The 16,635-nt window shown below is 44.4% G+C and overlaps 1 protein-coding gene across 7 annotated transcripts in view; it reads left to right on the plus strand.

Annotated features, from left to right (window-relative positions):
- Positions 1–16,635, plus strand: part of faf (ubiquitin carboxyl-terminal hydrolase-like faf) — a 758,782-nt gene that overhangs the window by 399,605 nt on the left and 342,542 nt on the right. For all 7 annotated transcript variants that reach the window (XM_065437146.1, XM_065437151.1, XM_070532615.1 and 4 more), the window contains one exon: positions 5,771–5,908. In XM_065437146.1, coding sequence (XP_065293218.1) covers positions 5,771–5,908 — 138 coding nt within the window. The remainder of the gene's footprint in view (positions 1–5,770; positions 5,909–16,635) is intronic.

Genomic DNA, 16,635 nt, shown 5'->3' on the forward strand with positions numbered 1-16,635 from the left:
TGTAACATCCACCTCACAAGATCTTTTGTTGTTAAGAACGTCTAGTACTCAAGTATTCTTTGATCCAGGAAATTACTAAGTCATTAACATTATACTACCATGAAAGTTTTTCAAGGAGTAAGTGATTAGTTACAACATCAAAAGCTTTCTTTAAATCCAAGAAAATGGCATCAGTGGAACAACCAATGTCTAATGCACCTGCTAAATAATATGTTAATTCAGTGAGTTGGGTAATTTATGAATAGCCACGTCTAAAACCATGTTGATTAGGGCTTAGCAATGCGTGGGTGTCGAGATGGTTCATAATACTAGTAAATAGGATGTGTTCAAAACTGTTACAAATGCAACTTGTTAAGGAAATAGGTCGACAATTCAATACGGTACTACGTGCTCCTGATTTGTTACAGGTACAACATTGGCTATATTCCAGTCATTAGGCAGGGTGCTCAGCTCTAAACATTCAGTAAAAATAACTTGTAGATATCAAGACACAGAAGGAATGCATAAAGCGAGAAAAACAGGAGGCGAATAATCCGGCCCAGCCACCTTAGATTTATCAAGGCACTGGAGTAACAATTCAATTCCCCTTGGGTTAATGACAACGTCATCCATACGTTCAGTACAATTTGTGCCATAGTTGAGCAATATTTCACTGTCATGAGAGCGTCTCCCAAATACCGACCTAAAAAAGAAATTAAAGTAATTTTCGTTAGCCATGCTATCGTGAACAAATGTGCCATCGTGGTCAAGCGAGGGTACTAAAATCTCATCCTCGAGGTTCGTTTTGATAAAATTCCAAAATTATTTGGGCCGCTCCTTCATTCCAAATTTAGAGTCAAAATATGAGTATTTGGATTGTTTCGTAATACTCTTTATTCGTTTGTTGCTTTTTTTAGTGTTTTCTTAAAGGATGTCTGATTTCTTTTATAAGCTTCATGAGCATGCTTTCTTCTCTGAGCAATTCTGGATACCTCCTTCGTAAAATGACTTGCTTTTGCTAAGAAGGATACTATTAATACTTATACTATTATTGAAGTGTACGTTGGCTTCTTTCAGCTGCCATGCCTGAACCGCAGTTTCCATCTTCAAAACTACCTGAGCCGAGGAAATTTGCGGCTTGGATATCGCAAGTTCTATAGCGTTGAATTGGTCTAATGGATTTGCAATGCATATACTGTGCACCTTGTCTGTCCATAAATTTTGCGTAAGAAGAATACTATCTGCAAATTCAACATGCAAGGTTCTGTGTGATACTCGGCTAAACATTTCATATTCCTTTAGTACTTTGCTCTGAGGGACATGGCATTTTACGTGGAAAAAAAATCTTGGTAATTGGTGTCGACATTATAAATCCGTGTTAAAAGGACACTGCCCAGCGAAGCTTTCATCATGATTCTTATTACTCTGGTGAGTTCTAGTCAAATATGGCCACTTCATAATGCGTAAAAGGAAGAGCTATGCGCATTTTGTACGAGAAAGTTTGATACTATACTTTCACCTTTCTCTGAAACAGGCACCCAGAAAACACATTGCTCATGGGTGTTATGATGATGCGTCATGTATAGTATGTATATGCTTCATGAACACCATAACTGCAATCACCTGAAATAAAAGTTTCATAATTAAGATCGCAAGTCACTAAATTGGCGCCATGTACATCCTATCATTGTGGCTTTCATAGTCGCCCTCAGTAGCCTTTAACGGCAATATGGAATACCCTCCATGCAATGGCAGCAGCGAACTGTCGTTATGGCAAGGCACACATTGTTCTTGAAACCGATCACTTGTTCACTGCAACTTCGAATTGAAACTGTGATGCAGTTTTTCACAGACCCAATTGCAATGCCTAAAGTACACTTGAAGCACTATAGCGCAGCATAGGCTGCCTTGATGATGAAAATTCAAACACCTTCTGCCTCACTACGTCTCGAGGCTGTGTTGTTTAATTATACAAACTGAGAACTCTTGGCCTCATCAGTACATAAAAGAGAACCTTGCATACCCACTTCATAAAGAAAGACACCACAAGCCTCACATGAATTCACTTGATGTTTGATCTCCAGGGGGGAATAATGATATCTTCAACACTACTAATGAATGAGGCTTCAGCTTCTTTCTGGCTGCAAAAGGAATATTTCTCTCAGACATTTGAGCGAAGAAGCCTGTGTCAGTTTGCCAAACAGCTTCATTGCGTCTCTTCCTCAATAAAAAATCACCAGTAGATTTCCTAAGGGAGTGTAACATGTAGCATGGATATGGGAATAAATATTGGCACATTCCTTTCCGTATGCTGCAAACACCTGTAAGCCTCCATTAACTTTACTTCAAATTACTGCCGCTTAAAATTAACCTATGAAGGATGGCCTAATTTTGAGAAGCAGTTAAAGAAGCAAGTTGTGCTGGTAGAATCTAAACTGAAGAGCTGCTCTTGCAGTTGATCAACAAGAACAATTTCAATGTGATAAGCCCTCCTGTTACTGCTGCGTGCTACTGTGAAGAAATTCAAAAATTTGTTTTCGCACCATGAACTACTCTTTGTGAACAAACATAATTTAGCGGGTTAAAATGAAGTTAAATGTTGCAGAAGTCACATATTGCCAGTGTTTCTGTGGCTTGTTACATCACGGTGGGTATGACATCCCAGCTGGGTTTTTATGTGCTACGTTTTTACGTTTGTGCTTTTATTATTCATGTTAGCTACCACTTCCAACTGTGGATCCACGCATGAAAAATCTGCAGTAGGCTGGTCTGTGCTCCTTTAGCTGGCACTGTAGTGTTACCTTTGAGAAATATATTGTTGCATAGGAAATAAACTCTTTGAATGAATTTACACGAATGAAGACGTCAGAAAAATATATTTGTGAGGACCGTCATAAATATACAAGCATAGGGAACGAGAGCAAACAAGGGGAAACACTGCAGAAGGCCCCCGCACGCTGTCCGAACTGCAGCCGACGACAGGCCCTCATGTCCATGCCCTCACGTCATGCGAGTGGCACTCGCAGCGCCCCTGTAGGTCATTCTCGGCGCTAATATGAGAACAATGGCGTGAACAGTTTCTTGTTCCGGTACCTGCAAATCTCCACCTAGGTCGTCGTACACCGCATTCACAGCTATCACCGCCAAACCAACTGCGATGAGCATCTTTACCTATGTGTCTTACATCGCATGGTGTGTAGTGCCATTGGTAACGTACTGCACGCTTTTAGTAGGTGATAACCCAAATGCACTACAGTTCCCTGCTGCAGGCGGCACGATGTGGGCTTCACATTTAGCTTCGGTGGCATCCGGCGTCGCCCACCACCTCGATTTCGTTTCTGTTTCCCATCGCCCTCTTAAAACACCATGGAATAATAGGAAAACAACAAAATGCATCTCAGGCTGTCGGAGACCGCCAGCTTGACACGCATCGGCACCTCATGTTGCAACAATCCACACAATGCTTCGCATTAGGTAGATGTCGGCAATAGTTGAATGTGTCAATTTCTTTTTTTTTTACTTCAAATCGTACATTTTCCTGGTTAGTAAAATTTTTCTCGCCTTTTAGACCCACTACATTACATGGACTACATGGACTACATTAGACTGTTGATTGGCGCTCTTTGACCATTAGCTTCATATATCATCATCATCACGATTGGCAGCCACTGCTGCTTCCTCGGTTTCTCATCACACAGGACGTCGGTGGCATGCGACGCCCTTGATTTCTCACAATATCGTCTAAATGATTCCGGTCTATAGCCAACTTGCTAACGGAGAAACTGTACAAAAAAACTAATCTGCACCAATTTAATCGCAAAACTCAATAACACAGCCCACAGCATTCATTGGACATGAATGCTTTCGCATTCACTTCTAATGATTAGTGCTTAGGTATCCTCCGATTTTCTAAAAAATTATTTTTTGCATTTCAATAAGCTAACAAAAAGGAAATTCCATTGTGTATAACCTGGCTGTATCTTCTGTTGGCTTCATATGGCTGTTACTAACAAAAAATCGAGCCTCTGATCATGGTGTAAGAATAGGTGCTCCGTTGATGTAAGGGGCGCTGGTGATAAATGTGTCTCACTATTGGTGGTGTTTCATGTCTGCACGGCAGCACACGTTAAGAGGCTGAACCAGTGGGAACGTGTAAGCAATTGTAACTGTACACAAAGTTTGTGAAAAAATTTTGAAAATTTTTTCATTTTTTTTTTTAAACACACGCCGTCTGTTAGAGCACGTGGCTCTAACAGACGGCATGTGTTGATCCTTGGGAGCTGTCGCCGGCAAGCGCTGTGGGCAGACAATAACCACTTAGTATAGCAAGGCTTGCTTCAAAATTGAGCAATGTTTCATAGTCATTCTCGGCAAGCGCTTAAACATTCAGACGAACAGACACATCTCGAGCTGCGACGTTTCCTGCTGAAGACGGATTGTAGGCGAGAAATGATTCGCACCAAACTGCAACAGCAGGCCTTGCATGTGTAAAGACAGCTTCCATGTTCAGGGAAAAGAGTCGACCGCATGGCTCTTAGGATGCTCTCGAATGTGGAGGCCAAGTCCTGCGACCAGGAGAGTACTATGGGTGTGAAAAACACTTCGACCCGGTGTACACCACAAGTTCGTGGGCAGCAGTGCACAATAAAATTTAAAAGGGTCTGAAGTTAAGCTTGCTGCTATGGCTTCATTATGAGGAAACAGCGCGATAACAATAAGACAAGAAAGACGGACAGGACAGGCACTGTCCTGTTTGTCTTCCTTGTTTCGCTTTCTTTTTTCTTGTTTTTTGCGCTGTCTCCTTGTAATGAAGCAGTGCACAATAAATTTGTTATCATCGGCACATCTGGAAGAAGAAATTTTAGAAATGTGACTAAGCTAAGATGCTAGTTAAAGAAGCCCCGACTGGAGTCACTCGCTACGGTGTACATCTTAGAGTCTAGTGTTGGCAACGAAAAACCCTGAATTGATTTTAGACATTTAGAATAATTCATCCAAGAGTACGCACATTGATACCACAAATTCCACGGCAGCATGGTGTAGAAAGAATGAGCTGTCTCTCAATTCGGCCCTTTTTGAATTTGGAACTTCTGCATAGAATCTGTGCTGAAACGCGCAATGCATCATTTTTCTTTGAGCATAAACAGTGAAATATGTGAACATTAACCTACTTCATTAGGTGAAGGCACTTCCCTTAATTCAGAAACTATTCATATGCAGCACTCCTCTGAAGCCTGCTTCGTAAGAAATGAAAGCTGGAATGCTGTGTGCATTGTGACAAATAGTAGCGACTGTTTGTTCAAGCAGAAGTAACGAAAGTAAATTAAGTTACTAGTAGATTCAGCAAAAGACAAACTGTGACTGCCACACTGAGAGAAATACTATACGCTTTTGTTTAGAAAAGGTAGCAAAGCGCATCAGCAATTAGAAATCACATTTTAAGATTGTGTAACATGCAGAGAGTGGCTTAAGGTTTATCGCTAAATACAGTTGCAGGCACTCTAAAAACACGGTGGTCTGGGAATGCCTAGCCCCCGGACACATCTTCGGCGCACCAGCACCCTACAACATCAGTGAAATGGCCCAGCAGCGGCGGCCCAACATTAGTGATACGTGCCACGCGCTTTCGTCGGAGCCCCTGTTCTTCTTACACCATGCCTTTGATTCACGCTTGCAGCGTAGTGCCATATGAAGAATGTTGTGACTAGAGACAGAAAATTTAGCTTTAAAATGTTCTATGACTTTTTTGTGTGTGACAGTTGTAGGCATTAATGGACAACTTGTGGTGCAGGTGCTCTCAGCCAAGCTGAGCCAGCTGAACGCACAGCTGCCGTCCTCACCCGAATCCAGCTCAGACAGCTCGGCAGGTTCACCCCAGCACCAATACGAGGGGCCACATGCTGATGCCGAGGCCTGCCTGCCTGGGGTGGTCAGTACTGCTCCCTGGTGTTTACCTCCAGTGTCCACAGTGTAGCTCATGTTGCATGCCTCACTCCCACTGATTTTGTTGGCTGCCAAATAAAGGGCAATCACTACCTGTGGGCAAACAACTAGCCCCTCAAGCACCTGAGAAAGGAAGGTTAACAATGCATTCTAGCTGTTAAATCAAAGGAAATGTCCTGGAGCCTTCACAGTATTTATGGAATACAGAAATTATATAACAGAATATTATTTATAAAGCAATAGCTGTGGCATATGTCTGCTGAGCACGAGGTCACAGATTCGAAGCCGTGGCTGCTGCTTTTACTGCAATGTTAACTGAATGTTAAAGGGCCCCTCACCAGGTCTGGTCATTTTGAGCCGACAAGCGCAGAGTATACAATGCATGTTGACGATCGTGCTTGCAAAGTATTACATCACTACGCGCTGTAGAAAGGTCTGAAATTTCAATCTAAACGCCGTTTTCTTTTCTCCTCGCTGCCGCTGTGCTCGAAGCCAGAGGACAACGTACACGTGTTCCTGCGCCTTTGTACTCGTGTTTGCAGTGACGGCAATCATCGAGACACATGACACTTTGAGAATCATTCAGGGCAACATCTGTTATTTGTATGATCTGTTGCTTGATTGATGATTTAAAGCTTAGAGAAACAATAAAACACACAAACCGAATGTCTGCATGTTTTTTGTTTTACCTTGCATCACAGCAAGAGAGATGTACTTCCGTTGCGTCTGCTTGTCCCCACCGTCGTGCAGTCGTGCACGCAGACACCGAAACTATGTCATTTTCCATTGTGCTCCAGAGTGCGATCATGCTGAGTGATCTGTTTGTGTCTGCCTCAGTATTCATGTAGCACTAACTTATAGCGCTAGTCACGTGTCCTCGTGTCCAGCGTGCAAAATCGCGCACTGCGCGAAACGAGACAATCACAACGCCTCTCGCGTGATGGTGTCAGCGGAAGTGCACCGCATTGCAAAAAAGTGCGGAGAAAAAAAATAATAAAGGTGGGGCCCGTGACGTATACGTCACGCGGTTCTCGAGGTCTGGTATGGGAGAACGCAAGGAAAGAATTGCACTTGCGGAGGCTAGACGGGGCAAGTGGAGAGAGTGTCTTGCTTGGCAGTGGAGCTCACCTACTGGAATCATGGGTTTGCGGCACTGAAACATTTCTATCTCGGCTAATAATGAGCCGATTCTTAAAATTTATGCGGCAGAAGGCTTCCTAGAGGGCATGTAACTACTTCCAGTGTATAACCGATATTTGCTATGGGGCCTTGTGAGTGGCTCTTTATAACGCTCATGTACAGTAAAAGCTCCTTAATTCACAACTCGTTAATTTGAAATTTCGGACAATTCGCAGTAGCCACTGCGGTCCCTCCAACAATGTATTAAAAGCAATATGAAACGCATCCCACTAATTCACACTGAAATCCACACTGCCACCGATAATTCGAACTTTGCACCATTGTGGATGGGGAGAGTTCTAGTGCATGGGAGCACGTTGGCGATGATTGTCGCCGCCCTGCTTTGCTCATTCCATCTGCCGCGGTCTGTTGCAGGCCGGTTTTCTTCCTCTTTGAAGACCTTCAAGATAAAAACGCAGATGCAGTGCTGCGTGTTTTTTTATTTCTTTATTTATTTATTGCGATAGCAATTATATGGACAGTCCAAGCGTATTTCTGCCCTCAGTGGGGGCATCAGCATTACCGCAAGGTTCCATATAAAGTCCAAGGGCAATAGCACCGTCGCCACATGCACTACGCTTTATGTGCAAATGGAAGCGTGCAAGGGGAACCGGTGATTGCGGCTCAATCTCACCTGCGCGAAAGGGACGAGTGCGAAGAGGAAGCGTGTCATCTTCGCTCGTGCGCATTGCAATGTTGCGAGACGCCAGGGGGCAAGGGGAGGGGGCCATTCTCTCTGCCTGCATGTGCGCATGTGGTAGCTGCGCCCAATCACGTGGCTGTATCTCGAGAGCGATCTGTGCTGGGATACCGTGTAGCAGAAGGCTTTGTAGTGGGCTCAGAGGAGGGCATGGCCTGACGTGTTGCATATTGCTGCTGGGAGGAGCAAGAGGTTCCTCCTGACGCTTCGCTCCGGTAGCTCCGGGACACAGCAGCTGCCTAGCGGGCGGCATTACTTTTACCATTTCACTTCAAAGTAGACTGCCAGTTTCTGCGCTGCCGACCGGGGTATTATTTGTAGGGTACCCCGGCACTTTGGCAAGAATAAGAATGTGTGATTCTCTGGACCACTGCAGATGGCTCGAGGAAGGTCGCATGTCGTTCCTGCATTGACGTTGAATGTCTGCCCAGTTTGTTCTTACAATCATTACATTTCTGCGGGAAATATAATATCCCTATGTCACTGCTATTGCCTAATCATACATTAAGGGTTGACCCGTTACCTTCGTCATGCCATTTTCTCTAACCGCATCGAGTTTGATTGTTAAACTGCTGTGGTACATGACTCGGCCGCAGGAAAGTAAACTTTATATGCACTCGTATAAGCTCAGAGCAATTTCTTCAGTAATTATGGATCTGCAATCTCAAATGGTTTGTCTACAGCACTTGTGCATGCTCCCCTTTACAAGGTCATTTCCTTAATTTACAAAGCATGAATAAATTCGCCGAAACAGAGAAGCATTTTTCAGAGCATGTATAAACACTTTATTTACAGTAATAAATACAACACATTGATCAGGCGCATCTTGCAAAAACATAGCAGAACGGCTTGCAGAAGCCAAGCAGCATCCCAAACGACCATTCCCCCCCATTGTGTTGCATATTTAGCTTAGACGCCATACCTGCCAACTCTTCCAAATTTTCTGAAAATGTACGAATTTCGAGCAGTCTTATGATTTTACAAATCTTGCTTGAAATTTTGCGGAAAGCATCTTATATGTCAAAAAAAAAAGAAAACTACATGAAAATGTAAAACTACACCCTGGTGCCTTGCGCAGCCACGAGAGGGCAATACGTATGTGTGGTATCATCATCAGCCGCTGCAAGGTTGTAGTGACTTCTGTCATCTACTAGGGCAGTCTTGAATCCATATCCAAAGCTTGATAGTGCCTCTAGCGCGTCTACAAACCTGTTGCCATGCTGTTGCCTTTGTTCGCGCGGGCGCGTGGGTTTGGACTTCAGTCAGCTTCAGTTACTGCAGTGTTTGCCTGGCCTTTTATGTGAGTAGCTGCCGTATTTAATGTGGTGCAACTCCGGCCTCTAGCGGCTTTGCAGTGCAATGGCAGGTTCGAAGTCCCGACAGTACTTCCAAGTGTTTTTGAAGTCGTACATGGCAGAATTTTCGTGCCCTTGAAGAAAGGGGAGAAGTTCGGATTCTGCACTACGTGTTCCTGTGATGTGAACATTTTGCATGGCGGCAAGTCTGACAACAATGTCCACGGCGCTTTGAAAAAGCATCAGGGATATGTGCGAGCCACTGACAGCCAGCCAAGCCTAGCAATTTTTGTACACAGCGACAACGACTTTGATGTGATTCATGCAGAATGCGTTTTCAATGCATTTTTAGTTGAACGCAACATCCCGCTGAACGTTAGCAATCATGCTGGACATCTTTTCCGGAAGAAGTTGCCCAAGTTCGAAGAAGCTAAACGCTACGCGTGTGGACGAACAAAAATGATGGCAATTGTTCGGGAAATGGCCACCGATGCGGAGACTCCTTTGCTGGATTCCCTAAAACAGCAAGTATTTTTAATCGCAATGGATGGCAGTAACAATAGGGAGACACAGCTTTACCCTATTGCTGCGACATATTTTGTTAAAGGAACAACTAAAGTCAAAAGCCGCCTTCTTTGCCTTGGTACAATCCGAGGGGAAGTGATGGATCACAAGATTGTAAATCTGGTTCTGGACAAGATGAAGTCTCGGAATTTGCCTGTTGGAAACCTGTTGGCTCTTTGTTCAGACAATGCCAATGTCATGATCGTCAAGAAAAACAGTGTTTCTGCTGTATTGAGAGAGGCTCAGCCAGATTATATAGCGGTTCGTTGCCCGTGCCATCTTATCAACTTGGCTGCCCAAAAAGGAGCTTCATGTCTTCCTGTAAAGGTTGATGAGGCTTTGGTTGACGTTTTTTCTTTTTTTTACCTTGAGAAAAGCTAGAAATGGAAAGATTGACTGAAAGAGTTCCAAAAAATGCATGACGCCGAGGTCAGAAAGATGCTGAAGCATTCACCGACACGTTGGCTGTAGTTGGGAAAGTACTTGAAGAGGCTGCTTGACCAGTGGAAACCACTACTAAGCTTTTCATCATCTGAAACAAAGCAGTGCAACAAGCAGAGCTTGTTTATGGAGTCGTACCAAATTCCGAAGACTTCCTCACAAACCCCCAAGAACCCTGCACTGACCCCAATGTCTGCTACACATCTTCACAAGACTGCTGCAAGCCTTGGGAAGAAAGCACCAACGGTGATGAACTTCGGCTAAAAAGGAAAGGAGCTCATTCTGGACCTCAAACAAAAAAAACGGAAACTTCATATCAAGGATTCTGGGGAAGCCAGCCACATGACCCGTGAAGAGTGCCTGTTTTATTTTTGGTCATCCTAGCTAAACAGGGCATGCTGTCTTTTTCTCCAAAATGTTATACTGCTTTTTGAGGAGGCAAACTGCCTTCTTTAGGCACAGGCTCTTCAGATTCGTGTACTGAGGGGCCTCTTGAACCGCCTTTTCGAGGATTTCCTGACTACATTTGTGCGCCCAGGTGATGTTAAGAGGGGAAGTGGCAATGAAAACATTTTTTTAAATTTATGGGATAAATTGGTGAAATTTGGCATGCAGGAGTGATTTGTTATGTTGATATCATAACTGAAATTAGTTTCGTGCTATTATAGTTTTTGAGTTACAATTGACAGCCTCTAATTGTCATCCCCAAATTAATTAATTAATTAATTACACATAAGTTCGCCAAGATTTTCACATCTGCATGTTCAGAAAGGCCCATTCTGTGCAATAAAGCTATTGGTTCACTTCTTAAATGTCAAACTGAGCATAAAAATATTTTTTCAGCTTTCCTATGCATATTGTCTTACTAACGACTTTCGCAAACGCCCATTATAAATTTTTTTATGAGGCGCAGTTAAAAATGGACAGCTTTATTGCACTCATCAATGTTTCAGCATATAAGTGCCAAAGACAGAATGATTTTGTCTTCATTCGTTTAAAATGGCACTGGGATGACTGAAAGCAACTGCACAAAAAATGAAAGCTGAGAACACAGAGCTCAAAGTTTCATTGGTTGTAAACATTTAAATCATTATGTTGAGCACCTAAAACCCGCTTGGGATGTAATCCTTTGCCTGTGGGGACACATTTGCTTTCCATTTTGATGTAGTTTTTAGCCTTCTTGCAGCAGTTTCGTGCACCTTAGTTGCCTTGGTCATGGTGCATCCATCCGTCACGTAGAGGGAGGTGACGGTGCACTCAAAACGTCCGCTCGTGTCTCTCGTTGCACAACATCTTTATTGGTGCAATTGGAGTTGAAATCCGCAGTTGAATATTTCACGCGAAAACTTCTTCTCCGCCGACGTTGCATTGCTGTTACGACCACATGCGGACGTAATGTCACCATCGCTCGTGGACGCGCCGTCCTCATCAGTCGCGGTCGCGTAGGTGTTCTGTGGTTGCGTCGTCAGCCTGGTTATGCCCCCTGCAGGGCAAAGGTCTCTCCCATACTTCTCCAACTACCCCGGTCATATGCTAATTGTGGCCATGTCGTCCCTGCAAACTTCTTAATCTCATCCACCCACTTAACTTTCTGCCACCCCCCGCTACACTTCCCTTCCTTTGAAATCCAGTCCATAACTCTTAATGACCATCGGTTATCTTCCCTCCTCATTACATGTCCTGCCCATGCCCATTTCTTTCTCTTGATTTCAACTAAGATGTCATTAACTCATGTTTGTTCCCTCACCCAATCTGCTCTTTTCTTATCCCTTAACGTTACACCCATCATTCTTCTTTCCATAGCTTGTTGTGTCGTCCTCAATTTAAGTAGAACCCTTTTCGTAAGCCTCCAGGTTTCTGCCCCGTAAGTGAGTACTGGTAAGACACAGCTGTTATAAACTTTTCTCTTGAGGGATAATGGCAACCTGCTGTTCATGATCTCAGAATGCCTGCCAAACACACCCCTGCCCATTCTTATTCTTCTGATTATTTCAGTCTCATGATCCGGATCCGCGGTCACTACCTGCCCTAAGTAGATGTATTCCCTTACCACTTCCAGTGCCTCGCTACCTATCGTAAACTGCTGTTCTCTTCCGAGACTGTTAAACATTACTTTAGTTTTCTGTAACTTTAGACCCACCCTTCTGCTTTGCCTCTCCAGGTCGGTGAGCATGCATTGCAATTGGTCTCCTCAGTTACTAAGCAAGGCAATATCATCAGTGAATCGCAAGTTACTAAGGTATTCTCAATTAACTTTTATCCCCAGTTCTTCCCAATCCAGTTCTCTGAATACCTCCTGTAAACATGCTGTGAATAGCATTGGAGAGATTGTGTCTCCCTGCTTGACACCTTTCTTTATTGGGATTTCGTTGCTTTCTTTATGGAGGACTACGGTGACTGTGAAGCCGCTATAGATATCTTTCAATATTTTAAATACGGGTCATCTACACCCCGATTCCATAATGCCTCCATCACTGCTGAGGTTTCGACTGAATGACTTTCTCGTAATCAATGAAAGCTATATATAAGGGTTGGTTATATTCCGCACATTTCTCTATCACCTGATTGATAGTGTGAATATGGTCTATTATTGAGTAGCCTTTACGAAATCCTGCCTGGTCCTTTGGTTGACAAAAGCCTAATGTGTTCCTGATTGTACAGTAAAAGCTCATTAATTCGAACCGCAAGGGGAAGCCGCTTCAGTTCGAATTAACGAAAGTTCGAACTAACGAAAGTGAAAGACGGCAACAGTACACTGCGATTTGGAAGCAGTAGGGCATGTCAGAAATTTGGCGTGTCAGAAAGTGATGGCGTGTGCCGCGGGCACACGCCATCTTCAAGTGGAAGCTCTGGGTCCGACTGTGCCACACCGCCGATGTCCACCGAAACGAACGTTAGCCGAGGCTTAACACCATCCCAATGAATCGCGACGGCCGATACCTCCTAAGCTGAAAACAGAGGTGCACAACCGATGAAGACTGCCGAGACAAAGACGCTGAACATGTGAAGGTGGCGAAGGCCCTGATTCGTTGGTTCTTAATTGCAAGCGCAGCTGCGACGTACTTGATTCGCTGTGTTTTGGAGCTTGCCGTGCCATCTCCGCACAACATTAGCAGCTGTACAAGGTTTGCAAAGCCTCCGAGATTCGCAACGGGCAAGAAGTCTCCGAGGTTACGTAGAACGGAGAGGCGGCAGCCGCCGCTGCCTTCTAGCTGACCCCGCGTCAGTTAGATTTTTGCCCGATTTTGCCTTCTCTCGCCGTTCTCTCCGTTTCGGAGGCAATACAGCCTTGTGTGTAGGCAGTAGGCGCGCTTCTCTGGCCGTGTGCCAGTCGAGCGTAGTTCGAATTATCCGTGAGGGAACCTTCTCGCGTTCGAATTAACGGACTTTTTTATACATAAACATCTATGGAGCTTGGCCGGACCAAATCGTACAGTTCGAATTATCCATAAATTCGAATTATTGAAGTTCGAATTAACGAGCTTTCACTGTATTTGCGATTACCTTAGTAAATACTTTGTATGCAATGGACAGTAAGCTGATCGGTCTATAATTTTTCAAATCTTTGGCGTCCCCTTTCTTATGGATTAGGATTATTTTAGCGTTTTCCAAGATTCCGGTACTCTCGAGGTCATGAGGCATTGCGTATACAGGGTGGTCTGTTTGTCTAGAACAATCTGCCCACCATCCTTCAACAAATCTGCTGTTACCTGATCCTCCCCAGGTGCCTTCCCCCTTTACATAGCTCCCAAGGCTTTCTTTACTTTCCGGCATTACTTGTGGGATTTCAAATTCCTCTAGGCTATTCTCTCTTCCATTATCGTTGTGGGTGCCACTGGTACTGTATAAATCTCTATAGAACTCCTCAGCCACATGAACTATCTCATCCATATTAGTAATGATATTGCCGGCTTTGTCTCTTAGTGCACACATCTGATTCTTGCCAGTTCCTAGTTTCTCCTTCACTGCTTTTAGGCTTCCTCTGTTCTTGAGAGCATGTTCAATTCTATCCATATTATACTTCCTTATGTCAGCTGTCTCACGCTTGTTGATTAACTTTGAATGTTCTGCCAGTTCTATTCTAGCTCTAGGGTTAGAGGCTTTCATACATTGATGTTTCTTGATCACATCTTTCGTCTCCTGCGATAGCTTACTGGTGTCCTCTCTAACGGAGTTACCACCGACTTCTATTGCACACTCCTTAATGATGGCCACAATATTGTTGTTCATTGCTTCAACACTAAGGTCCTCTTCCTGAGTTAAAGCCGAATACCTGTTCTGTAGCTTGATCCGGAATTCTTCTATTTTCCCTCTTACTGCTCACTCATTGATCGGCTTCTTATGTACCAGTTTCTTCTGTTCCCTTCTCCCGTCAAGGCTAATTCGAGTTCTTACCATCCTATGGTCACTGCAGCGCACCTTGCCGAGCATGTCCACATCTTGTATGATGCCAGGATTAGCGCAGAGTATAAAGTCTATTTCATTTCTAGTCTCGTTATTCAAGCTCCTCCACGTCCACTTTCGGCTATCCCGCTTGCAGAAGAAGGTATTCATTATCTGCATATCATTCTGTTCTGCAAAGTCTACTAATAACTCTCCCCTGCCATTCCTAATGCCTATGCCATATTCCCCCACTGACCTGTCTCCAGCCTGCTTCTTGCCTACCTTGGCATTGAAGTCGCCCATCAGTATACTCTATTTTGTTTTCATATTAACCATCGCCAATTCCACGTCTTCATAGAAGCTTTAGACTTCCTGGTCATCATGACTGAATGTAGGGGCATAGACCTGTACGACCTTCAATTTGTACCTCTTATTAAGGTTCACAACAAGACCTGCCACCCTCTCGTTAATGCTATAGAATTCCTCTACGTTACCAGCTATATTCTTATTAATCAGGAATCCGACTCCTAGTTCTCGCCTCTCCACTAAGCCCTGGTAGCACAGGACATGCCCGATTTTTATCACTGTATAAGCTTCATTTGTCCTCCTAACTTCACTGAGCCCTATTATATCCCATTCACTGCCGTCTAATTCCTCCTATAGCACTGCTAGACTCGCCTCACTAGATAACGTTCTAGCGTTAAACGTTGCCAGGTTCAGATTCCAATGGCGGCCTGTCCTGGTGGCAAAGGGTAAATCCCTAAAAAAAAAAACTTCTGGCCCCCCCGCCGCGATAGTTTTGCAAATTTCTAGATCTTCAGGTTGGCAAGTATGTTAGATGCACTTACTCATCTTTCGGAGTTTCACTGTCTCTAATTGCCTTGCTTCTCTGCATTCTTCTGTCACGAAAAAGTGCAGCTGAGTAGTTAGGTAGAAACTGACGACCTTCATTGTTAGTTCAGCTTCGTGTTCACTGCTATCATTCGTGTTTGTGCACTTGGCCTTTGCCAAACTTATTACATCCAGGTTGCTTTCAGAGTGCAGCTTGCTTTTGTTACGGCATTCCGTGAACAAGTTCTCAAGTGTTTCCACAAAGCATAACAGTGCTCCGCTGGATACATTAGCCCTTCCTTATCCCTGAGCTGCGTGAAGTATGCGACTTCTGAGCACTCCTCACTGGCTGGCATTGTCAGGGCTTGCTTGCAAACTTCACACTTAGTCTTTAACACACATTTTCATGAGCATAACCAGCGACACAACATTATAGCACTCTTCAATGAAGCACACTAAACACACTGGTTTATTGTAGGTGAACTTGTGCCCGGAAACTCAATATTAAACATTCACACACTTTAAAGGAAGAGTTAACAGGAGCCTATTCCACAGTCAACCACGTCTCTCCGCCGAACGCACTTTTCACGTGCCCCGAAGGCCAAGAGCCACGCCGTGGCTTTTCATTGGGCGGCAGTCTCGGGCGCTGCCGTGAGCGCGTCCACGGGAGACGCACTGCATCGCCATGCGCGAGACGTTGCTGGCGCTCTTCTAATGGCGGTGCGACGAGTAATGGGTTTTAGTGATGAGGCGCTTAGAAAGGTACCTCACGAGAATGCTCATAACTGGCATGTGGAGAGCTCTCTGCGGCATTAGTCCCCCTCCGAAAACGCATTGTTTCGATGCGTATGACACAAATTTATCTATAGATGTGTTTTCATTGCCTGTCGTAGTAAGGCTTCATGCGGACTACGTGTACGACCTCCGCATGGATGTGCTGCTTTGGTCACTCTTGTTCATGAGGGATGACTTCGTAATTCAGGTCACCTACTCGGCGAATAACTTCGTAAGGTCCAAAGTATCGACGAAGGAGTTTTTCACATAGTCCGCGACGACGCACTGGTGTTCCTACCCACACTTTGTTGCCTGGGTGGTAGTGAACTTCTCTGCGGCGCAGGTTGTAGTAGCTTGCGTCCCTACGTTGTTGCTGGCGGATACGGAACCGTGCCAACTGCCGGGCTTCTTCAGCTCGTTGTAGGAAGTCGTCCATGTCGTACGGGTTGTTGTAGTCATCATCTACCGGCAACATAGCATCCAGTGTGGTTGTTACTGTGCGGCCATAGACCAGTTGAAATGGAGTGAGCTGGGTTGTCTCCTGTA

The sequence above is a fragment of the Dermacentor albipictus genome, chromosome 1, assembly GCF_038994185.2.
Source record: "Dermacentor albipictus isolate Rhodes 1998 colony chromosome 1, USDA_Dalb.pri_finalv2, whole genome shotgun sequence".
In the NCBI taxonomy this organism is placed as follows: Eukaryota; Metazoa; Arthropoda; class Arachnida; order Ixodida; family Ixodidae; genus Dermacentor; species Dermacentor albipictus.